At 44.5% G+C, this 25,712-nt stretch overlaps 2 protein-coding genes across 8 annotated transcripts; both read right to left on the minus strand.

Annotated features, from left to right (window-relative positions):
* Positions 1-912: 912 nt before the first annotated feature.
* Positions 913-22,365, minus strand: LOC134054051 (CX3C chemokine receptor 1-like). Of its 3 annotated transcripts, none has more exons than XM_062509511.1 (3): positions 22,342-22,365; positions 11,225-11,294; positions 913-2,553 (listed from the first exon to the last, which is right to left on the minus strand). In XM_062509511.1, the coding sequence occupies exon 3, from the start codon at positions 2,537-2,539 to the stop codon at positions 1,478-1,480; it is 1,062 nt and encodes a 353-aa protein (XP_062365495.1). In that variant the 5' UTR covers positions 2,540-2,553; positions 11,225-11,294; positions 22,342-22,365; the 3' UTR covers positions 913-1,477. The 3 variants fall into 3 exon arrangements, with proteins under 3 accessions (XP_062365495.1, XP_062365486.1, XP_062365478.1); XM_062509502.1 differs by lacking the exon at positions 22,342-22,365 and adding an exon at positions 12,539-12,567; XM_062509494.1 differs by lacking the exons at positions 11,225-11,294; positions 22,342-22,365 and adding an exon at positions 5,210-5,348.
* On the minus strand, positions 19,061-25,669 carry LOC134054024 (C-C chemokine receptor type 8-like). 5 transcript variants are annotated; one of them, XM_062509455.1, is made up of 4 exons: positions 25,375-25,669; positions 24,796-25,113; positions 22,342-22,410; positions 19,061-21,415 (listed from the first exon to the last, which is right to left on the minus strand). In XM_062509455.1, exons 3-4 carry the CDS (start codon positions 22,393-22,395, stop codon positions 20,336-20,338), a joined length of 1,134 nt encoding a protein of 377 aa, XP_062365439.1. In that variant the 5' UTR covers positions 22,396-22,410; positions 24,796-25,113; positions 25,375-25,669; the 3' UTR covers positions 19,061-20,335. The 5 variants fall into 5 exon arrangements, with proteins under 5 accessions (XP_062365439.1, XP_062365430.1, XP_062365448.1 ...); XM_062509446.1 differs by lacking the exon at positions 24,796-25,113; XM_062509464.1 differs by lacking the exon at positions 25,375-25,669 and having other exon boundaries at positions 24,796-25,362.
* Positions 25,670-25,712: the final 43 nt, after the last annotated feature.

Genomic DNA, 25,712 nt, shown 5'->3' on the forward strand with positions numbered 1-25,712 from the left:
ACTAAGGTCCATAAGGAAAGGCCCTACTCCTCCCCCGACAGTCTGAAACAACTTTTTTGTGTTAATTCAAAAGTGGGAGTGTTTCTTCAGATTTGACATAATACCAGTTCCATCAGTGTACAGAAAGAGGGTTCCACTGCCTTGGACTTGTTTTGTAAGATTTGGTCCTTGATTTTGCCTTGTAAGATGATCTCATCTTCATTATTGGCAACAGTCCTATTTCCACTCACCTGAGTCAAGTCCACAGTGCCTACAAATTCTCCTTTGCTTTTATAACAGATGATGACAGGGATGCCCAGGTAAAGGACTCAGTTGTCTGATGGACATTTCATGTCATCAGTGCATTGTTCCTGCACAAGTAAAAAGCATATTTGGAGGCTGTGGAATGCACATGGGAAATGTGTCCTTTGGGATGCTTTAAGTCTGGGTACAGCTGCAGATTCCCCTGGGGAAATCAGCTGTGCTGGGAGAGGCCCCAAAGCCAAGGAAAGTTGTGGTAAGCAGTATGGGCAAGTGGTTACCTTGTTCCAAAGCCACTGTCTGTGACAGTGTAGACACAGTTGGTGTTTACAACATGTGGCAAGCAGGGTATGGATGACAGGCAGGGACTTACCGTGCCCAGCTTAATTGTGCTATATTTGGACCACGCACAGGGATATCCAAACCCGTAGTTCCAGTTCCCATTGTCCCAGATGGTGCTGATATCCACTGGCCAGAGCCCTTGGGGATGTGCTGAGTGAAGGGCTCCCCCGAGTTCTGGCATTTGGCTGTGGTCAAGCCTGTGGAAATCAGGAGATACACCCACTGGCATATCTCTAATCCTAAAGGATGTATTAGAGATGCTTGCTGTGATTATTGCATGCTATAAACACAGAGTGAGCAGGTGACACTAAACACATATTCAGAAATAACTCATTTTTTTTCATACAGTGGAATTTTATTTCATATGAAAGCACTGTTAAAAATATTTGTTGCAATCAATAAACACAAAATCACTTCCTTATTGATATATAGCATCAAAAATACATCCCTTTATCAAAACTATTACCCACTCCTAAAAGTCAGTCATCACTCATTAAAGAGATTTCTCTTCCCTTATAAAAGTGAGTTTAGGTCTATATACATCATTATCACATGCACATACACTGACACATGCACAAGTTCCAGTGATGGAACTGCTTAAAATGTTCCCGACCTTTAAATTCTTGTCCACCTCCTTTTCTAGGCACAGAGCGCTCCTTTTGTTTCTACTTTCCCTCTTCCTTGCTCTTGATTCCATTCCATGTCCAACACTGATATATTGTACTGATTTTGTTTTTAAAATCTTTACTGTTTTAGAATATTTAATGCTTAACTAGAGGCATGTCAGTAATTTGGTGCAGCCATTAAGGCTCTTCATACAGGTAAATGCAACAACTCAATGGTTGCTATCCCTGCAGGAGACACGTGTTGCTACATTTCTCCTTCCCAGAGCCTTTTAGACCAAGACAGAAGCATCCTGGTCGCTGGTGTTCAGGGTTATGTTGCTGTTCACCACACTTTCTGCATAACTAACTGAATGAGGAACCTGGTAGTGACTGCAGGGCCCACAGAAACACTGGAATGGACAGTACTTCAAGCAAACATGATAAAGGTATTTCCTGAATTTTTCTCCAGCAAAGGCATAGATAAGAGGATTGAGACAACAGTGACTGAATGCAATGGTTTCGGTCAGGTGCATTGCATAGTCCAATGACTTAATTTGGTTGCAGTCTGTGAATAACTCATAGTGATTTAAAGTATCTAGAAAAATCAGTACATTGTAGGGGGACCAAAACAGAAAGAACACCACCACCACAACCAAGATCAATTTTATGGCTCGTGCTTTTTTCTGATTTTTGCAGGACAGGAGGGTTTTGATGATCCCACAATAGCAATAGAATATGATACAGACTGGGATGAAAAAGCCAATGGTGTTCAGCTCCATATTGCAGAACACTGGCCAGATGTTCTCCAGCTTCTCTGGGAAGACAGCAATGCAGTCATTTTCTTCAAGCTGGGAGAACACAAAATGTGGCATTGACACTAAAAATGTTACTGTCCACACTCCGCAGGTTACAAAAAAGCCATATCTTACAGTTCTGGATTTCAGAGAATAAGTTGCCCGGACAATAGCCAAGTACCTGTCAATGCTGATAACAGTGATAAAGAACATGCCCCCAAAGAAACCAATGTAATACAGTGAGGAAACAGCTTTACATGTGATAGTCCCAAGGGTCCATCCACGGACCGTGTTGGATGCCCAGAATGGGAGGGAGATCACAAAGAGAAGGTCAGATACAGCCAAGTTCAGGAGATAGATGTCAGTGATGCTTTTTTTGTTGCCTTTCACAATGGCAAAAACAACCATTAGATTCCCTGAGAGGCCAAGAGCAAACACCACAACATAAAATATCGGCAGAAATATTTTCCCAAACTCTTGGATGTCAGTTTTATTGCAGGAGAAAGCATGTTCATCGTAAACGTATTCAGGTGTGGTTTCTGCATATGTTTCTGTCATGCTGAATTTGCTGGCTAGAGGCAAAATGGAAAGAGTAAAGAAAATAACATTAGAGTTATATGTGCTGTGGTAAAATACTGAGTTACTGCACTTGGGATGCTTTGGGATTTTGTCATTATTTATTTTAATGAGGTTAGTATTACTGGGGAGCTGATGGTGCTTATGACAAAAGCCCAGACTCTCATGTTGCATGTACTTCACTGAAAAATAACCCCTTAAGGTAAGGGGAAAAAAATGAAAATTTCAAGGGCTGTCACATAAGCCCCTACTTACTGAAGTGCAGCAGGGGCAGCAGCAAGCTGGGATCTGGCTGAGCTGTGCATGCTGCACAGCAGCACCATGAGCAATGCAGGCGCTCTGCCAGTCTGTGGGCAGTGCCTGGCAGGAAGCGACAGTTCACAAGTAGGTGTTTAACAGATTCAGTGCCTGTCAACACCCCAAGAGCCCCATCTCCCCCACTCGCTAACCCTGGGCTTGAAGGGTGGCAAGATATGCAGTTTGGCCAGGCCTGTGCTGTGCTTGCTGATAAGGGAGGAGCAAGACTGCGCTGGATCACTGCTGGCAGCAAGCGTATCTTTGATGAGGCTTTTCTAAAAATCATCCTATGATCAAAAGAAGAGAAAATACATTGACCATTTTCCTCAGGCAACAAAGCATCTTGTGACTGCTCCTGCTCTGGCTGTGAGGCTGGAGGCAGGAATTCACCTTGGCTGAATCCAAAGAGTATAGAGTGCAGGTGTGTGACCTCTGGGCTCACTGGTCTGCACACCCAAAAACCCAGAGTACCTGTCAATTCATTTGCTCTCCTTTGGGATGTGGTGTCTCTGCAAAGATTTCTGTTTGTAAAGAGTCAAAAATCCTATAGGAGTGCAGATGTTGTTGTATTTGGTCTGCTCCCTGGCTGGGTAAAGAGCTTGGATGTATCCATTACTTGGTCTTGCAGTAGGAGATGAAAGAGAGTGAGTGTGAGAAACTGTGCAGAAGCCCAGGGAGATGATAACATGGCCAAACCAGCCTGTTAAAGCTGAGACTGAAAGAAAAGGTCAGTGATAACAAAACTACGACTAATAACTACCCCTTGGCCATAGTATCACCTTCTTATGCCAACTTCTTCCCCCAATGCCTGAATAGAAGGGACTTGGTTCAGTGACCATAGGCTGTCTCTAATAGAGATATTTATATCTCCTATTAGTGGGAGATATAGTCATTACAGACAAAGTACAAAGAGCAGTGCATCCTCATCAAAGGGAGGTCAGGCCAAATCTGCTTTAAGACAAGACAGACTGCTTTCCGGACGCTGACCACACTAATGAAAGTTCTTTTCCCAAGTATAAGGTAAGCATGGACACACTGCTCAGTGGTAGGTGCTGGTGGTGTAGAGCTACTCCGACTCCTGACACTTAGAGCTAAGTGATTGGAATCCCAACCTGCAGGTCCACATTTCATCAACAGCAGTAGTTTTTATACCTTCTGTTTCAAATAAGCCATGCAAAATTCAACATGAAATAAAGATTTCCTCATATGTGAGACAGTTTTCTGTTACATGGTTACATCTACAACAATATTCCCCATGGGTAGCTACTGTGACCATACAGACATTTTCTCCTAATGCCTCATTGCCAGAGCATCCTTTGTGGTGTAGGCTGTGAAGTTCTGGCCTATTATTTTGTAGCAATATCTTAAAGACAGTAATTTTTTGTGCTAGCTGGAAACGCAGGCTCCCAATTTAAAAATATTTTTTAAATCTGAATGTTCAAACCCTAATGATTAGTGCCTGCAGACTCTCGAAAACATCTTTGTGGTTTGCACAGGAAAAGTGGTTTAGAAAAAGCTGTCTCAGCACTGGTACCTCTGGGGCATGGGCACAGTATGGGGAAAGCTATTTGCAGCAGGCAGGCACACCCATGGGCAGAGTGGCTCTTGCTGTATCTGTCCAGTTGAACTGGGAGCTGAGTCCTCATTCGGAGTCTGTTCAGGCCCTGCCTGACAGCCCAGCAGAGTTAAAGGGATACAAACAGGAAAAGATTTGGTGCTGGGGAAGAAGCTGACAGTAGTTACAAATAAGATACTTACTTTCTACTGGTGAGCTAAATAAAGAGTAGCCATCTCTTTATCTGCCCTATTGAGTGACACAGATATGAGCAGGAGACCTCTTACATAACCTCAGTAACCCATCATCTTCTGCAGTCCCATCCTGATATCTTCCTTCCTTTCTGAGACTGAGTGCAGCAAAAGCACCAGGGTACACCAAATCTCCTGTGCCAAATATGTGTCACTCTGTCAACCCTTCCAGCTCCTTTGCCACTGAGCTTTTACTGCACCCATCAGTGCAGCGGCAAAGCCTCTGCCTTTCTCTGTGGGCTCATTGCTCCACAGCTGGTTCTTCACTCATGCTGTGGTAGCTGAGGGCTGCAGAAGCAACTGGCTAGGGCAGGAACACCTGGCCTATGAAAAGACACTGGGTTTTGTCAGCCTCAGCAGGACAGGCATTTAGGGAGATGGTGTAAAGATGAAGCAGACAGCTTTTCTCAGGGGAATATATAGCAGTAGCCATGAGAAATAACTACTTAATGTATTGAAAACAAATTTTTGTCATGATGGTTGTCAAACACCAGGACAGGGCTCCAGGGTGGTTGTGGCATCTAATCCCTGGAGGTACTTGAAGCTCACCTGGTCTTGTCCTGTGCATGGGTTTGGACAAGAGACCTCCAGAAGTCCTGTCCTATCCTTGTTTCTCTGTGGCAATGACAAACAGAGGTCATGCTGTTTCTGCAAAGTGTCCCAGCTCCTTTTCTGCCATGCCAGCTCCTTTTTCAGACATGTCATTCCTGGTATGACAACCAGAAGTCTCATCAGACAAAGAGGAAAAAACTGATCAAAGCTTGCTGGTATCCCCTCAACACCTTTGCTAAAAGTGCTGTCATCCAGAGAGGGCTGTTCAGTGGTGCTTGCCTTGACTGTCTGTGCTTTGTGAAATCCCTGCTCTGGACAGAGGGAACACACATTGCTTTCCTCTCTAAGAACCTCTAGCTGTGCTGGTTTTTAACCTGCTTGCTCAATTAATATCTAGAAAGGCAGCTTGTCTGTCTGGAGAATTTCCATATATGTCCACAGAAGTCACTGTGCTCTGTTGGACACAGGGTATCACACATATAAGGAAATGCACCTCCCACCAGGGGTTAGCCCTCATGTCTGGCAGACTTCTGCACAGACTTCTGAACAGGCATTGCCTGGAGAGAAAGCTGTCCATCTTCTTCACCAGACAGCATTTACACCTATGTGCAGGAGAAACTCCTGGCCTTAGTGAAGTAAACAGAAATATCGCTTGTGCTGGGATATTTCCTGAAACACCTTTTCAGTCAAGTAATCCTCTCTAGCTCACTGATGAGAAACATTTATTGCTACAGTAGAAAATTATTTCCTTTACCCTTGGATGGGTGCTTGTGGGGTCTATGGCACCTACAACGACAGGAAGGGTAAGATTCTGTATGACATGTCCAGGAGCAAGCAAGGACTGCACTTTCCAAAATGACATGACGTTTGAATCTGCTGGCAATCTGTGGCTTGTTCACTCTCTAGCTCCTGGATTCCATATATCAGCAGTCACTCATATCCTTCTACCAACACTCATCCTGCACAGGTAATGCAAAGAGTACTTTTTGAATATTTAGCTCCTCTGATACCACTTTGCTTACTTTAAACTGATGATACTCAGTATGTGGGCTGCAAATTTCTAAGGGCTCCCAAAACCCAGCCCATGCCAGATAGGGATAATGTGTTGAAATTATATTGCACCTTTAAGAGAGAAACTTAAATCTGACCATCCAGCATCCTTTCCTGTCAGATATTCTCTGTCTGCCTATCAAAGTCCACTGCAGTACATGCTACAGGTTTCTCACCATCAGCTTCAACCCAATTTTCTCTTTTATGTTTACAATAAATGTTCACCTAAGCAACAGAGTGAACTGAAGAGTGTAGAGGGCACAGGAGGACAGCAAGGCTTTGAGGTTTCTCCACCAGATATTTTCCCTTGCTGACTACAAGAAACAGTAGATTCACTTCTGCTTCTCATGGAACTGCTCAACCGCTTTTCTCTCTCTCTCTGGATTTCCCCATCGATTTTACACCCTACTCTTCACAAACACTTCTGCTCTTAATCATGTTTATAGCTGTCTCAAAGACCATAGTCTGCAACACCAAGACCCCTGTTTCTCAACCAAGCTATTCCCAACCACCATGTGCACCCCTTGTAATACACAGGGAAGTGAAATTGTGAGAGGTCTGCAAACTCCTCTGAGGAACAGAAGTTGCATTTTAATCTTCAAACAACATTGGCACTGGGCTGGGTAACACAAGAGCAAATCCTGTTTATATATCTGATCTTTCCAGGTGTCATCCCTGGCACTTCAGCCAAGTGCCATGTTACAAGCTTTACTGCCAAAAAGAGGGAGATCTACAAACAGTTTGCCTTTCTCTGATGCCGCTTCTGCCACCAAATTAAAAGAAGTGACAAAAAATGACCAAATCCAGACTTCTGCTAGAGGGTCACACTTCAGATTTGCACAACACGCTAATAAAGGTATTTCAGCCTCAGAAAGATTTTTAAACCTTAGTCAGCATTTCTGATGCTTACAAGCTTTTCTCATGCTGGCAAAACATGTTTTCAGTGCACACTGAATGTTCTGATGAATCAGCTGGCCCTGGAAAGCTGTAGGCTTTGTGAGAACCTCTGTGAAACCCTATAGGTGTATGTATATCCCCTTTTCACCCTTAGATCTGAGCTGCCATCATCCTATCCAAATATAAATGCTCTTGTTTTTTGCATGTGCAGCTACACCCACCTGCTTCTTACCAGCTGGTGATTTTCAGCAAGAACATAGGGATGAGCTCAGGCACCTCCAAATGAAATGTTATAGCTATGGTGGCATTTCTAACACACAAAAGAGATTAAAGGAAATAACCAGAATTGGGTGAGATAGCACTCTGGGTAAAACTTAACCAGCCTAGCCAAGCAGCTACCACAGAATCATTAGACTGTCACAGACACCTCTACCCACAGTTTAGATGGTACGCCACCCAAAACTTAGGCTTACAGTTAATATATTAACCAGGGATGGGCCCCAGTTGCTAGTCCTACGCCCTGCTAGTTCCTGTAATTCACTTAGTTTATTTTTCAGTGCAGGGTGGTTCCATTCATAGACAATGGCCTCTGGAGCTACTTGGGATCATGTTAGATAGCCGGGGTCAAAAGCAAGCACATCCCACCAAATGCAGTTACTTTCAGTCTTAAATTTCACTTTCCTTCAGTCCTGAGGTGGGGAGATATTCTCCCTATTCCACCTCTACATGCAGACCTTTGAAGTGGGAAGCAAGGTGAAAGGGGTGATCTAACCTAACCTTTAACTCAGGCAAAATGAATTTAAATTGTTAAGGGGCAGAGTGCAGCTAAGGCAAATCTGTGCGGCTTTACAGAAGAGGAGTTTTAGTTTAGGCATCTGATGGGATTGCAAGGTTGAAAAAGGGGGCTGTGTGTGTGAGTTGGAGCTCTGACTTGCACTGCATGCTTATTTGGTTAACACATGTCTCCAGCCCAAAGCAAGACCAACAAAGCATTGCAATGGGATTTGGACTAGTTAGACAAGAGATCTCGTAAGTCAGAGATTCATGGAGGAAGCCTTGCTAAAATGGGAATATTGCTTGTAAAATGTCTGTGGAAATGGCAAGTTGAAAGCCAAAACTCTTTGGTGTTTTCATCATTCCTCTAAAAGCACATTGGCAATGAGAACTGTCAGGGACATGTGATAAAAGAATTACAGGACTGGAGAGTCATTCAGACAGTCTGAGTAATCTGGGGCTTCCTGGATGATTCACGTTGGCCCTAATGGAGCCAAATGTAACCAAAGTGACATGCTTGGGAGTTAAACAACATGGGTCATGTCTCAACATGGGGATCATGTCTCAGTGGGGCCATATCTGGAAGGAAACCTGACTGTAAGAAAAGCTGATGCAACCCTCAGGTTTTAAAAGAGCTTCCAGATGGGAAAGAACAAAAGGGGGATGACTTTTCCATTGCAGAGCTTGCTATAGAGGCTGCAGGCATAATCTGGTAACACCTGATTTCACTTCTGCTTGTGTTAAAAATCGTGCTAATTATTTGAGTGGGATTAACTATCTGTTACCATGATGCAGGGAAATTCAAACCAGAAACATGCAAGACAGGAATAAGATGAACATTTTGAGCAGTGAGAGGCTAATGACTGGAACAGCCTTCAGACAGAAAAAGGACACTTTTGCATGTTTGAGGGTCTTAACAGAGGAGGTATCGGTCTGGGAAATGGATTAAGCTCGACATAGTGGAGAAGCTCAGCAGGAGGGTGCTGGGTTAACACCTACAGCCTTCGATAGGCAGAGAGGCAGACCAGGCTGGGGCACAATTCTCTGAACAACCATGACTGTCTTCTGGTAATAAAGGACTGAAAAGCTAAACTGTCCTCTGCCCAGCACTAGCTAGCTCAAATCCTGGGATGCAACCCCTGGAAGGAAGCAGGGTCCTGTGAAAACCGTGAAGCAGCTGCTGGTGTTGGGTTAGCAGTGAGGCTATCATGATAGCTGTGTAAAGAAAGCAGCACAGTTTGGGGATGTTGCTATCAAATAGCCACCCTGTTGAAACCTGTGTGTTTTTCCACCTAATCAGTTCTTTTTTCATTCCTCCTTATCTTCTGAGTGAGTGTGGAGTAGTGCCACATGCTCGCTGCCCCTCCAGTTCTTTCTCAACAAGTTTAAAGTGAGGAAATTCCTTTTTTTGGTGTTTCTTCTTTCTTCTGTCATTTATACTCAGATCAACTGGACTATTTCTGTAGCCCGTCAGATTCCTGTAAACCTAATAATTGCTTTTCAATTTGGATGATTTAATTTATGAAGGCTTTGCCCAGTAATTTGAGGATATGTTTTTAAAAGCAAGTAGTTCTCTAGGATGCTTTGTTATTGAATTTTCCAATTCAAGGTGAAGTTGAAGGTGCACAAACATGATGCTGAAGCTTTCAAAGAATTAGGTCACTTAAAGTGTCATAAGTAAATGACTCAGAAATAGAAGCAAATAAAACCACTGGTGATAAGAATATGATTAAATATTTCAGAGGCCTTGGATCCCTTTGCAAAGGTATTTAGGTCAAAGATACTTTTAAAAATGCCACTTCCCTGATCCAATTCTACAGTTTTTGCACCAATATCACAAACTAAATTAGAAGCAGACAGCACTAGCTGAAGATGGGAAGCATGTAAATCTACAAACTTAAACCAATGAGTTTTGGTGAAAAAATACATTTGAAAAGATCAGATTTTTATCATGGAAGGCAGGAGGAAAGAATGTAGAGTCCAAAATCCCTAGTGTCTCTCTCACCTTTTCATAGGGCATTATAGTTTAGGAAAGTGCTTTCTCAGTGATGCTCTATGCACACCTGGAGGTAACAACAAGTAACCACAGCACAAGATTTATATTAGCCCATCACATCAAAATTAGGTGTATTCATGGTTTATAACGAAAACACAAAAACATGGACTTCCTGCTGGATGTTTCTGCCAATGTCAAGGGCTTCATCACCTGTCTTTCAGAGCAACAACAGAGGTATAATTTTGATCAAGATCTTGCCCTTGCTCTCTCAGTGCACTGGTCAGGCTGGTTACCAGTGCAGGTTGTTTGTGCTACCACCACAGCAAAGCAGGCACAGGGGACTGAGCCCAGATGTCCTGGGCACATCCTGCCACCAGCAACATTCCCCATTTGCTGGTTTTGTTGCCCCATCAGGAAGACTCACTGTGAGCCAGTTGGAAGCAACAGTTGCACCACAGCAGTGTGTGGTTTGCAGGGACCAAGGAAAGCCCTGCCAAAACCCTAGCAGCTCACCCCCGTGGTTGTCGGTGTATTTATAGATGAAACTTTCAGTGGTTTCAACTCCTTCCCTCAGCACTGGGGAGGACAAAACCCCTCTGAGGCTGACAGGTTGGACATGCATGAGCCTTGGTGCCAGCAACCATAATGGAGCAGGGAATAGGTTCAAGTTTCAAGCCATGACCAAGTGTCTTGAGCACATGAAGCTGTTTCAGAAATTACTTCATACATTTATGAAAGCTGACCTGACAGTGTGACTCAGACTCCCATGTCTCCCCCACATGTTAAAATTGAGGTTCAAAAATAAATGAAATGGTTCTGAAATTTGCATCTGTGTCTCTCAGGGTGGTCTTGATCTTACGACCAGAAGCAAGGGACCTCTGCAGAGCTTCTACAGCCTGAGATGATTTCCTGGCAGTACCCTGCTCCCAGGGATCAACCAGGGATAAGAAATTAGGTAAATGGTGAATATTGTTGTAGAGCAGTATTTATTTTGGTCCTCACAGAGGCTGGGGAGCACTTTAACTCAACTGCTGGGGAAGTAGTGGCAGAGCTGAGGAGTAGGTGCCTTCCCAAGACCTGCCCCCCAGGTAACTGGGTGTTTGGGGTTGTCATCTGACAATGCTGACTGGATAGTGACTGCCAGAATCAGGTTTTTCTTGGAAAATATATGTCACAGGTATTTAATCTAGCCTCTTAGTTCCCCTATCTGCCCTTTCTGCTTGTTCAGGCACTCTGTATCTACTTTTTTTTTTTTTAAATGTATAGCTGACCATTTTGCCCATGTTTTCTCTTACCTGCACTTCTTCAGTATTTTTTCCCCAGGCCTTCTCTTCTGAAGCAGCATTCAAATTTCTTTTGTATTTTCTGTTGAAGGGACAGCAAATTTATTTGTAGCTATGAGCACTGTTTCTACTTGTTTATGGTTAATGTTGGCTCTGTTGCCTCACTCCCTTTTTTGTAGCATCTATTTGCTTCCTGCCCCCACCCTCTTTTTGTGATTAATTATTTCACATTGCCTCAGCATCCCTGAGAAATCAGAGAAGGCTCTCTAGCAGTGGGAGATCTTTTAAATCATCTTCTCCATCATTTCAGAGAGCAGAGCACATTAAACCTTCTTGGTTGTGTATGGATGAGATTCAAGTTCTGGAGTTGCCAGCTCCTTCCTGGGAATATCAAGTTTTCTATGGGATTTACTCTCAATTTATTATGTATTGTATTTTGTCAATTTTTAGCCTTTTCTTTTCCCTTTTGGACTTCTTCTTCACTGCCCAAACCCTTTTGATTCATTGCAGTTGCTGTCTTCCATCCTGCCATCCAGTTCCCTGCCTCTGGCTGCACTGCCGGCATAGAGGGCTTTCCCCCACAGACCAGATTTTGGGAACCACTGTTGTGGATCTGTGTTTATATCACACAAGTATTTAGCAGGTTGCCACTGCTATATTATCCAGATGTCTCACCCAAACCAGCAGACATCTTCACATAACATCTTTTCTGTGGAAAGCTGAGTCACATAAAAATCAAGTATGTCATACATAAAGGTAAGGGTTTTCAAATGTTTTTAATTTCCATTGCTCTCTTGCTGGTCTGTCTGTATCAGATGCCTTCTATTGACTCTACCAGATTTTCTGCTTTGAGCTGTCTTTCAGTGCCAGTGATGTTTTGGATGTTGGATCTCTGACCAAAACTAGAAGCAAGCAAGGCTGGTGAATTGTGGAATCTCTGCAGACATCAAACAAAAAAACTTCTAATGAAGTAGAAGGGCTATGTCTTCTTGGTCTGTCCTTCTAGGTTAATGCTGCACATTTGTTATATATCAGCATTTACTAACCTTGAGGATTTCTATCCAGGGTGAATATTCCTCTTACCACAAGATGCCGCAAATAATTAGTGACTGAGTAAAATTTATCTGCCCTGGTTCACTTCGTTAACAGAAGTGCTTCCCTTTTTACTTTCACAATTTGTAAACAATACCCACATCATCTTTACTCAAATTAAATATCATTTAGGTACCAAGCACTAAGCAGTGAAGAATTTCCTTAAGTTCATGAGACACCATTTTGTCTCATCTTGCTGTGTCAAATTATAGGGAAAATATAATTGCCTCTTACCTTACTTTATAGCTGCATTGAAAACCAATGTTTTCTTCAAGCTGAGCCTGTTAGAACTTAAATGTATGTTTCCTCTTCTCTAATGCTCATGCCTGCATGAACATGTTGGCTTCCTGGGCTGAGCTTTGGGGCTGAGCTGAGAAAATATTGATGTGCTGTGCTTGGGTCCTGCTGGCTTCTTGTGAAATTGTGAAGTAGGATGAAGCCACTCAGAGGGACAGAAGTACTTACAGAGGACAGGATTTGCACAGAGACATAAATGCCTGAAGTGCCATAACAGCATGTCAAAGCTGTCACCCCCTTAGTTTCCCCGGTTGTATGCAGAATGAGACATTTTTCACTCACACTACTGTGTGTAGAAGTACAAGCTTGGTACAGTAGCAGGGGCTTTGAGCTGTGGGGATGCAGGATGCAGCATAGAGGATTGCAGGTATGGGATGGTAAAAAGTGGGGTGCAGGCTGGCACTGGGGAGCCCCACAGCTCTAGACAACTCACTGATGGTCAATTAAAATAAATGTAGATCTGGAGCAGTGTATCTTTGCTATTCCTTGCTAACACCTATCCAGGAGTCAGTTCCCTGATTATTTCCACAGGTTCTTGTCCTGGCCCACCTGGTTGACATCACTTGTGTAATCTGATTGATGTTGGAAGCCCATGGTTCGACCTTAATTACACTGCTGTGTAGCTGTTGGGGATGTAACATTTGCTAGATAGAGCATAACACAGTAAAAAATACAAAATGTAATTGGCAGAAATATCAGAATTGAATTTATACGAAGATGTTTGCCTGGCAAACAGAAGCAACAGTTCAGGCAACCTGGAAGATACTCTTCACCCCCAAAATCCCACCTAGGTCAGCCTGGCTGAAGACAGCACAACTCTGCCTTTGGGGAGAAGGCATTTTAATCTCCCTTGACATTTGAGGCAGGGGCAGTACATCTGTTTTTAAAGAATGGGTAAGGTGGGTCTGCTGGCACTTGTCAGAGAAAAAGGTGAGTTTTGAAAATCCACTGCTCTGGCCCTTTGTCATTTCCTGCCCTTTAAACTCTGCACTATTTTCAGGACAACATCAAAAGGCTGGTTTCTCCCCGAACCCTGAAAGTAGGATCTATGACTGCCAAAATGATGAACTTTTAACTCTCAGAAAGATAATTTCTGGTGGATGGTACTAAGGAAATATTCTCATTGTGTGAGATTCAGAAACTTGAATGAAAGCTTCCTCAATGCCAGTGATAGTCGGATACTATTAGAGCAGCACTGCCCTGCCTGTAGATTGCTGTTATTTAGAAGACACCGAAATCTAAATTTTTCTCCGATGACCTCAGGGGTTGATGAAGGGCTGTGTTCCTCCATCCTCCACCTCCCTGAGCCTTGTAAAGAAGGCACAGATAGACCAGTAAGAGCTTCCCCAGTGGGGACCTGCTCATGCCAAGCTGGTTTGCTGCTGACCTGTAAAATGTGGGCAGATCCCAGACAGACATGTCCACTCTCACCCTGGTGGGCACCTGCTCCTGGGTCACCAATATTCAGCACAGTACTTCTGGTGCAGATCTTTGCAGGCAAAATCCTCAAGAAGGGGGGTCAGGACTTGCCATACATAACAGCAGGAGAGGCTTCTCCAGGCATTGCTTGCTTCCAGGTAGAAAGAGCCTCCTAGCAACAGGGTTTTCCTGACGGTGGTCATCAATCTCTTCCTCCCGTGCTGCCCAGAATTTAACTGGAACCAAGCACAGGGCAGCTATTACCCACAAAAAGAAATGAGGTTTGCCAAATTTTACTCACACAGGTTTTATCTGGAGACTTCAATTAAAGAGAAACCAAGTGAAGTTGACTCAGGGAGATCCTCAGCAGATGTCCCCAGGAGACAGAAAAGGCTTTCTGCTGTATTCTGCTGTGAGTGATAAACCTAGATAAGAGTGCTACTCATTATCATGGTGTGCACTCATAGTGCAACACAGACACTGTGACTGCAAAACCAATACCACCTGAAAGACAACTGCCACATCAACCATATCTCTGCTTTCCATATTCAGCCTCTGTTCACAGTCTGGTATTGAGGACAGCTCAGGAATAAAAAATTCTGAGGAAGCTGCTGAAAAGACTTCCATTCTGGTCCATACACAATGGAGGAAAACATCTTTTGTTTCTCCAAGCTAAAACAAAAAAAGACAATGCATCCCTTGTAACCAGAGAGATTTTTCCTGGGAAAGGCTAGGTACAGTGTGCTGCTTTCCCAACTGGGAGGCACACAATGATTTTACAGGAAGAAATCAAGAGTAAAGGATATATGTGCAGGGACACTGTGGGTAAAGAGGGGAAAATACCCTGTTCTTTTTATTCCATCTCCCTCTGAGTGGCCTTCCAAATTTGAAAACTGTCTCAATATCTGGGGAGACCAGAGGTACTTCAACACCAATGGCATCTCGTCCTGCTCTGTGGCCAGGCTGCCAGGTCAGCTCGGGGAGGCAGGGTTTTGCAGAGCCTCACTGGCAAGTTCAAAGCTTTGTGGACTAAAGCACTTAGTAAAGAAATGTCTGGCATGAAGGACCAAAATGCTGTTCTCCCCAGCACACTCTGCTTTTGCTGCCATGGAGGAAAGCCTGATGGTTGTGATTTTCTATGAAATGAGGCTCTCTTGGTTCTCAAGATTTTCCCTGGAGTCCCCTCTGCAGGGCCGATGGGGAACAGTAGTGGCCTGGGGATACCTCCCAGGATAGAGCCCCTGAGTCCCACTGGAGCTCTGCGATGCAAAGCTGCCCTGCATTGCTCAGCAGCACAACACACACCATAGCTACGACTGCACAGGCCCCTGCTGGATATTTTTTTCTTAATTTCTCCAAAGCTCTCACCTTTTCTATCAGCTGGGTAGAGGTGCTTCTGGAGGTGCATCCATGCCACTCTGGCATCCTGTTCCTCCATGCTATCCTGCAGCAGAGCCCACCCATCAGCTTTTGGTGCAGATATGAGCACCAGGTGCTCACACATAGACACACAAAAAAATAATTTCTGTGCCTCACTTTTGAGAGAAAACCCAGCAGTGAGAGCCTCATCCCTTCATGCAACTGTTCTGCAGAGATGTAAGAAGACAGCTGAGCTTTCACATTTTTCCTGCCACCAGTGAGAGATGCATTAAAAAGGTGGGGATGCAGAAATTATCCAGAGTGAGGAAGAGGGAAATTATGTCTAGGGCTGAAAATGTTTCATCCTGAGGGCTGCTGAAGAGAAGAGCCACAGAAAGCTGAAGGTTTGCAGTTTCTACAAGCAGAAGGAGCATGGCTTGAACAGATACCAAAAATTAAGAGAAACTTTTATTCTCATATTAGAAATGTCACAGAAGGGATAAGGGCAATTGAAACTGTTCAGTATTTAGGCTCACACACGCCTTGGTGACCCCATTGTGTTCCTGAGCTCCAGCTGTCACACAGATATGCTGCTGTCCTGCCCTGGAGAGGTGGCAGAGGCTCAAACAGGTCTTCTGCAGAGGTGTCCTCCTTCCCTGGGAGGTGATGAGCCTGCGAGTTGCTCGGACCTGCCTGTTTCAGGGTGTACCTGAGTTACACTGATCACTCAGAGTGCATCGTCAGGCTGCCCTGCTTGTGAGATCAGCTCCAACAATAACAGCAAGACCCAAGAAAGGTGGGAAGAAGCCTTTGGCTGGGCAATCACATCCCTTCCCTCCCAGGCTCATCCAGCCAGAAGGAATGGCTGTAGAGTGACACTCCAGCAAGCTGTGATTCAAAATGCTGAATAAAGAAATGCCTTGCCTCCCTCCTTCCGTCCTTGTGCTGCTTGTGAGAGCTGAAGCCGTTGGGTACATTTGCAACAGCACCACTCCTCTCTCTGCAGGGCTGCTGCTGAGCACACGTCAGGGCAGTGTAGCGCTGGGGACACCTAGATGTACAGGGATGGTGGTGCAAGATGTGCACAGGTACAGAGACAGGTGCAGACATGAGGAGAGTGGAAATGCTGCCTGCCTTGCAGTGAGAATAGACAAAAGACCCAAGGAAACCACCCAGCACTGCCCTTTGCTCTCAGCCCAGTTAGATACCTGAGCATTAGGGAACAAGACCCATTTCCTCTATTCCTTTTTGTATAAGAAAGGCAGCTAGTTTGCAAACCTTTCTTGCTACACACGTCTCTTCACCTTGCTGAGTGCTGCAGTCAAGGTTGGTGCTGACTCAAACACCAAGGGCAATCAATATTTTTGCAATGTCCTGGCCATCTGTGTCTGGCCAGGGCTGTGTCCTTCTTTCTTTCCATCCTCACATTCTGCACACACACTCACACCTTCTCTGAACTCGGGCATGTGGAGGATCACAGAGACTGCACATCCTCCAAGGGTGCCAGGTGAAGAAAGGTCTTGGCAATGCAGACTTGCATCCACGTCACACATTCATTAATGTTAGTGGGAAATCTGCCTGGATATTGGAGCATGGTGAGGAAAAAATCATTTGCTGGGGTGACAGAGCAGACACTGTTGTTTTCTTGGCGGTACTTTTCTCTTGCATAGAGCTCATTCAGCATGGTTAAGTCTGACCCAGATGCTGATGCCAGCATTGCATTACACTTGCTGCACTGACTGCTGGAAAGCACAGCAGATCTGCAGGGACACCTGGTGGCCCAGAGACCTGTATGGGATCAGAATGAGGCACATGTCAGCAGAGGCTGTAGGAACCCAAATCAGTGCTATTCTGACATGGGGATTTCTGTGACCTGTCTCTGTACATTTTGGCATTTCAGCAAAGTCAGCAGAAACACAGATTTACCTAGAGCAGAAGCACACTGCTCAGAAGTCATGCGTCAGAACTGACGCACTACAGTAGCAGCTTTGCTTTGCCCAGTATTACTTGCTGCCTTTAAGGGACATTAACATTTAAGGTATATTAACCAAATATGAATATCAGCCCACACATAACAGTTAAACCCAACGTATTCAGACTAAAGTTATAATCACCTTTCAATTTACCAAACTATTTTTACATCTGGACAGAATACCTAAAGTCATGGGGTTTTTTTTCTGTCATAAGGCACCTTTCTGGATCCTCTTCTGAACAGTCAATAATTTCCATGCTGCTTCATAACTTGTATACATATGTATGTATATATAATAAGTGTTTTCAACAGGCTGAAAATAAAACAGGATTCTCCTGGATATGATACAATTAACTTGGGGAGTTGGGCTTGAGGAGTTTCATGCATGCTTATGTAGGCCCATTTCTGTGCAGGAGCATCCTTCAGCTAAGAGAAGAGTGGCACACAACCTACATCATCTCAGCAAAAAGAAAAAGCAAAATCAGGATATGAAGGTAAGCCGCAGATATAAGCAGGAGCAATACAACACCTGTGGTGGGTACCTTTTATCCAAGTCAGTAAACAGGCACTGGGGTTTTGCAGGATGTTTTAGCCTCAGCTTCTTGTGCTCCCTGCTCTTGGGAAAACCCTAAAATTTGGCATTTTCTGCACGCTGTCTGTCAGCTTGCATAGATACAGGAAGATGTCTTCTGCTCTCAATGCCCTCACAGGCACTGGAAGGGCAGCAGACTGCTCCGGGCTTGTCCCTTCAGAAAGCAGAGGAGCTCTGTGACCTACAGGGATGCTTCCTGCTGCCCAGAGCAACACAGGGTAGCTCTTGCCAGCCAAGCACTCCCTGGATGTGGGTCTCACCTTCTCCCTTTGCACAGGAAGGCAGCAATACCAGCTTAAAGCAGTTGGGCATTAAGAAGTTGAGGTCAGGTCCAACTCAGAGCTCCTGCTGTTGCTGATAAAACAGAAGCCAGCTGCCTCTGGCAAAAAAACCCTTTAAGCTACAGAAAGCATCTCCTGCTTCCTTGTTAGAAGGGCTTTGTGAGCAGTGTTGAGGTAAAAACAGCAGGGCAGGATGTCCCCCAGTGAGAGCTCAAGAAGTGAAAGACTTTGCAAAGAAGGCTCTGTATGTTTAAGCTACCCTCATGCCACTGTGTTACAGCCCTTGTGGGGAAGCCCTGGGTCACAGCCTCACTCCAACAGCTACACAACAGTAATCAATGAAACCTCTGAGCAGAGGGAGATATCCCCTAACAGACGTGCTCAGCAACCAGAGAAAGGCCATCATCTTGCCAGCTTGGGCAAATGGGCTCCAGCGCCTGTCCCAAAGCACTCATACAAGGGACGCAGGGTGAAGCTGTTGAGGCTGCAGAAATCATTCCCATCTTTTGTGCTTCAGCTGAGTGAATTGTGCTTTAGAGGGCTCATGCTGTGAATCTGCTGGGGAGAGAGTTGATGTCAGCCTCTTGCCCACCACCCTTTGGCTTTGCCCTGAATTTTTGTGAAACCCCTTCTAGAGAACCTGAGGATTTGCATATCTAAAAAAAGCCTGGCTGGCAGTAAGGCACCTAAAGGATAGAGACTACTGCTGCAGCAGGCAGCGATCCTGCTGCTGGGAGCCAGGCAGCAGCTGAACTGGAGGCAGCTGGAAGGACTATCAGTTGTGTAGATCTGTCCAGGACAGAAAAAAATGCAGGTGCTGACACCAATAATGATGAAACATGCTCCTCAGGTGTAAAGACTGTGCAATTATACTGTACACAGTATCTTTATTATAAAACTTAAAATATGGCGATATCTTGTAGGGACAAATAAAAGAGAACAAAAAGCTTCAGAAAACCATTACATTTATCTAACAATATTTGTACATATAAAAGTATATGTATGTATAAATACGGGTATGTGTGTATTTGTGTATATAAACACACATGGGCAAGTATAGATATGCACGAATATGTACATACCTCTATATATATAGACACAAATAGATACATCTGTACAAATGGGTAGCCATTCACATACATAAAATCAGTCATTCCAAGTTGGAACAGTAACTGGAATGTCAACCCCAGCTGCCTGCTCAAGAGCAGTGACCACAGTGGCACACCAGCTGCCAATTCAAAAAGTTCAAAAATGTTCAGAAAGTCCCCTGAAGGGGACATGTGACAGCTCACACCCACTACTTTTTCCGCTCTTCAGCCCTTTTCCTGGTAACAATTTTTCCATCCATTTCTACATCACTCGTTCATTCCCATAGGGGCTGTTCCTTGACATCCACAGCATCATTTGTAAGCTACAGCTTCAAACCCTTCCAGCCAAGAAGCTACAGGCCCTGGTAGCAGATGGGGAGTCAGGATAATACCTAAATATTAATTCACACCGATTTTACCAAAACACATGGGCAGCATTTATTTCTTGGTTGCTTATCCAATTTCTCATTCACTAAGCTCTTCTGGGGCTGGAAGCATTGTTCAGATCTGTCAACTGGGAGCAAGGCCCTGGCATGACCCCTTAATCTTGGACACCGTTTCCCTCCAAAGAGCAGGTTCCTACTCCTGCTGAGACTTCCATCCCTACTCACAAAGCCCACACATACTGCTGAGATGGGGGAAAGAATGGCCAAGTGTCTAGGGTTTGGAAACATAAACAGTTCCTTTTAGTACTGAGTCTGAAGCGGGGAGGATATGTTTCTAAGGTACCTCTCTCTGCTGCTCTGGCAGTGTGGGAATCTGCTGGTAATTTCACAAAGCAAGCAAGGTGGGATGTGCCTAGGGAAAGGAAGGATGATTTAAAAAAAAAAAAAAGAACAAACAGAAAACAAACCTCTAAAAAGTGAGAACACCAAAAGCAACCACAATAAAAGCAAAAACACTTTTTTTTCCACTTTTCATGTCCTAAAAGATTGCTCAAACAGTCCATGGCTGTGGATGTCCAGTTGAGGATTTCTCAATTTTATGTCACCTGTCCAGGATGATAGTTTTGGACTTGCAGTTCTACAACAAAGTGCCAAAAGAAGACAACTGTGAGGACTTTGTGTGCAGAGAGGAGTGCTTGTCCAGGCTGCGCCCACTGAAAGCCCTGTAGCCTTTGCAGTTCAACAGAAAACATGCAGATTTTTTGAAAGCATCACGGAGATGCTTCTTGAACTTCTCACCCACAAAAGCATAGATGACTGGGTTGAGGCAGCAGTGGACAAAGGAGAGTGCCTCAGTGAGCTCCACAGCTAGGTCTAGCCTTTGCTGTGTCTGGCAGTCATCAATGATGGACATGTTCCTCAAAGAGTCCAAAAACAGCACAATATTGACAGGGGTCCAGGAGAGAAAGAACACAATGACAACAATAAAAACCAGTTTTATTGCTTTGTACTTGTTCTTGGTATGGCACTTCTGCAGGTTTTTCAAGATGCTGTGATAGCAAAAAATTAAGACAATAACAGGGATTAGCCACCCCAGGATGTTGACTTCAAAATTACTGAAAGTCTTCCAGCTGTTATTGCCATCAGGATAGTGAGTGAGGCACTTAAGCTGGTTATTGTCATTTACTTCCTGGAAAAAAAGTAAGTCTGGTATTGATGCTAAAATGGCAACTGTCCAAACAACCAGACTGGTGATAAACCCAATGGCAGTTGTCCGAATCCCTTGAACATGGAGAGAGTGGACTATGGCCAAGTACCTGTCGATGCTCATGATGGTTATGAAGAAGACATTGCTGTAGAAACCAATGAAGTAAACTGAGCTGATGATTTTACACAGTGCATTTCCAAAAGTCCACTGGCTCACAATGGAGTACTGAACCAAGAAGGGCAGGGAGAATACCAAGAGGAGATCGGAGACAGTCAGATTCAGCAGATACACGTCAGTCATGGTCTTGATTTTCATGAAGGCTGTCAGAATCCAAACAACCAAAGCATTTCCCACAAGGCCTGCCACAAACAGTATGGAGTACAGCACTGGAAATAAGGTAGATGCAAATACCAGAATACTTTCAGGATGGCAGAGGATGTGTAGTTCTGAGTAGTCGAAGGCATATTCATAGGCTGCAGGGGAGTTAGGGGTTGGTGATGTGTAACTCACCTGTTCAAGGACAATGAAATTCATATGAGCCAAATCCCACATTAGTAGATATACCAGGCAAGAGTCAGCTCACACCAAGCTGCATGAGGACAAAAGAGGTGTGCCCCAGCTGTGGTATAAGATGCAAATGAGGAATGAACACAAGCGACTGGCCATCCCCTGCAAGACCTAGGATGAGATCCTTGCATCACAGGGGCAAAGGAGATCAAGGAAAATGCAGCTGTGGCAGTAGAGGTTACCAGCATTCTCCTGCTGGCTCCAAATGGGGCCATGGCCCATGCCCGAGTCCAAGTGGGGCACTGAGGCCAGAGACAGGGAACATCCTCAAACCAGCAGTGACATGGGCATGGCCAGAAGACTGAGAGCCCTGGTATGGGGTTTGGTGTCATATTTTATGTTTCCTTCTGAAAGGAGAAACAGAGCAGGGCCCAGGGAGAAACTGACATGTTAACACTCATCTCCTAAAAGCTTTGTTTCCAGTTAGCTGAGTGCCCAAAATGGGATACACCAGAATTAGTGACATGGCCCCTTCCTCCTCACCAGCCCTTTGCAGCTCACCCACCCCCCAGCAGCAGCCACCACATCCCTGGGCAGTGTGACAGAAAAAATTAAAGAAGACTGATAGCAGTATCCCTGTCAGGATGTCCTCCATAGGACACTCCTAGCACTGCCTCAAGGGCAGTCTTCTTCCACAAGCACAGTGTCATCAGCTAAAGATATTTTCACCCTGTGCTTTGGTTTCTTTCCAGAGAACAGCAATGACACTGATTTTTTGCTAAATCCCCTTCATCTCCACCCCACATAGGGTAACATAGGGGGTGCCCCTAGGTTACAAAGGTACTGTACTCCCCTAGGAAAAACTGGACCCCTAAGATGTGCTAGTGATCCTGGCTTGCAGGAGAGCAACCCAGCAGGGAGTGACTCACCAATATGTCATCAGAGCCATGGCCGCCCAGGAGGTATGTCAAATTCTGTTCCATAATCCAACACTGTGTCTGAAAAAGTGCAAAGACCTGTCTTTTTATCACATATTTTTAAGAAGCAGGCATACCTTTGTGTATATAGGTTGGCAGTATTTATCTCAGCTTATGCTGCAATGCCAAGTCACAGGTAAGATCCTTACTGTAGCAGTGTGCAGTCCTAAAATAGCTTTTTCTCTGTGTTACATTAAAGATGTATGAAACCCCAAGCCTCAGAATAGAGGCTGAACTCATACAGAACGGAAATATCAGCTTTATCTTCTGTATGATCACAACGTTTTCGTTTTGAGTCCTTACATTCTTCAGGAGAATAGATCTGCAATTTCCTGCACACCTTTGAAGTGTTCCTGTTGCCCCTCTCTCCCACCTGCATGCCCTGTCCCACCTGTTGTCCCTGCTTTGCAGTTCCATTGTCTGGGAGAGATAACATAGTGCTGTCTCTCCTCTGCTCCAAGGACTTTTGGTGAAGACGGCTGAAGGAGATGGTCCAATGCTGCCAATAGCCAGTGATGGCAAAGGCCCACATGTTTCCTTTAACATTTCATATTTCCTTGGAATGCACCTTCCCCCCTCACCCACCCAAGCACAGACAGGAATACCTAAGGGAAATAATCATAGAATCATAGCCATTTAGGTTGGAAAAAGCATTTAAGACCATTGAGTCCAACTGTAATCCTAACACTGGCAAGTACATTTGAACCTTTCTTCCCAGAACACACATGCTGCAGGATGCTCTCACAGACTAACACTGAAATAAAGCCCTGGACAGCATTGAATTCCCTATGTGACCTCATCCAGACCCAACACAGCTTCCAACCCACAGCTGTCCCCAGACTTCCCCACAATACAAGATACAGGGGAAAGAGCAGCACTACTGAGCAACAGACAACACCGAAGTGTGTGTTATCTCCTTAAATACTGCTGTTCCTCACTAGAGCTTAATGTCATTACTGAAATTCAGGCAAGTCACATCACCTTTTTGCTCATTTTAGAACAAACAACACCTCACTGGGCATCAGCCCACAGACATGCTGCTAGAGATCCCCATGTGGAATGGTCTGTTGTCTTTCTCAAACCTTTTGGATGTCCACCTTCACTCACCATCATTCCACAGGCAGAGGGATACATTTCTGGGAAACTAGAAAATCTGCAGCTATTGCATGTGTGGCAGTGGATGGCTATCCTTGGCTGCGGTGGGCAGTGTGACATTTGAGTAAAACTTTTTGTGTGAGTCAAGCCATGACAGACAAGCTCTGCTGGGCCTTAACCCTTAAAATGCCTGAAACTAGGAATTAAAACCAGAAACAAACTCTTCTGTTGCAGGCAGTGTTACTGGCAGTTGTTGTAATAAATCAGCTGAGACTCCATTTTCTTCATGCAGAAAGAGCCCATTCTTTATTCACACAACTCATTTTATATAGTTTTTACAGACCTTGTGTGCAACTTTAATTTGTTAATAGCTTTCTTGCCAATTACTCTATTGGTTAGTAAAAGGTATTTTATTTGTCCACCAAATCTCTCTATTCTTGAATTTTTTGTATGTATTTTTCAATGGTTCTCATGGGACAAATCCATTGTTTACCCAGGTGCAGTTATTTTTCACCTAGGAATAGTTTGTTGTGTTAATGAACTCTCATTCCCAAGACTGTTTTCACATGGGAACTTGCAAACAGATTAGTTGGACTTAGAAGAAGTGATAAGCCAGCTATTAATTTAGCAGAGCAAGGCCTAATTTTATGAGTTTTCTATTTTATAATTCTACCTGTCTATGACATCAGTTGCTGGCTGTGCTGAAGCTTGATCTCCACTGCCCTTACACAGGTTTAAAATGGCATTCACCACTCTGTTGCTGCTAAAGTGGCAAAGTATACAACCAGGAATTATTCAATGTGGAAAAAGATGTGTCCACCAAATGGGAATTTGGCAGTTCTGTGCCTCTGCTCTTTCGTCTAAGTGAAGACGACAGGCCATCAGAGCACAAGGACAGCGACATGAAGGGACGCGGCTCCCTCTGCTGGGCATTCCTGCAGAATTGAGCCACATCCCGACAGAGATGTGTGGGATCAGCGGTGCTGTTTCACCTCCTCATTCATAATTTCTTCCTTATTTTAAGGAAGAAAACGCTTCCACAGCAAGATAAGAACCTGGAGACTGCTGCTGCTTCCAGGGTTTCGTGCTGGATGAGCTCTTTCTTGGGATGCATGCCATTTGGCCAATATTGTTGCAGCCTACTTTGCTTCAGGAAAATACAAAAATGTCAATTGTTGCTCCAGCCAAAGATATGGAGGGAGAGGATCTAGCCACATAATCCCCAGGTCCACACAGAAACATTTGAAATGCACCACTTGAGTTTGTCAGTCTTACTAGAATAAAATTTATTTCTCTAAATTATCTACTTACCTAGTCCCATCCAGAACAGCCAGAAACAAGCCAAAAGAAATAGCCAAAGGAGCTTTTTCAAAATGACACGTATATCCCAGACAGCTTCCTTATATAATCAATTGTATAACAGGTGATGATGCATTAGGTTTACACGGAAAGGTTTTGGTAGCAAGGGGGCTGCAAGGCTGCCTTATGTGAGAAGGTGCCAGAATCTGCCCCAGTGGTGGTAGTAGCCAGTTCCAGTCGACTCCAAGATGGCCCTGCTGCTGGCTGAAGCTGAACCCATTGGTGATATTGGTAGTGCCTCTGTGATTCAGAAACAGTGTGCAATAGCAGCTGTAAGAGTGAGAGTATGTGAGGGAAATGCCCTGCAGAGTCCACAGTCAGTGAAGATGGAGGGGAAGGAGGAGCTCCAGGCAGTGGAGCAGAGATTTTCATGCAGCCTGTGATGATGCATGTTGTCCCTGTGCTGGTGCACAGTGGAGCAAGACGTGAGGTAGGGAAAGAAGCACCAGGAGGGAAGGGAAGGGAATGAGCTGATCTTTGCCATGAGTCAGCAGGCAAAGTCAGTTAATGAAATAAAAGGTACTCACTCACCCAGGGAGGGAACTGGTTAACAAGTGAAGAGCTTGCCAAAGGGAAGAGGGAGTCTGTAACGAAGTGCTTTTGCTAGCCTCTGCATTACATTTTCTCAGAGAAGTATATTCTCTCTTTCTTCCAGGGCTGCCATGAGGCAAAGTGAGCGCAGGAAAAGAAGTGGTTTGTGCAGAATGGCTACTGCTGCACACAGGGTTTTCTTCCTAGGAAATGACATTCTGGACATGTCATTCCTTATTTGGCCGAGGCATGGCAATTCTTAGAAAAGCAACTTGCCAAACCCATAACTTGCTCCTCCCAGCTCGTCCAGTTTTGTTGTTGATAAGCAGTGTCTGGCT

Source organism: Cinclus cinclus, chromosome 1 (assembly GCF_963662255.1).
Source record: "Cinclus cinclus chromosome 1, bCinCin1.1, whole genome shotgun sequence".
Taxonomy (NCBI): domain Eukaryota; kingdom Metazoa; phylum Chordata; class Aves; order Passeriformes; family Cinclidae; genus Cinclus; species Cinclus cinclus.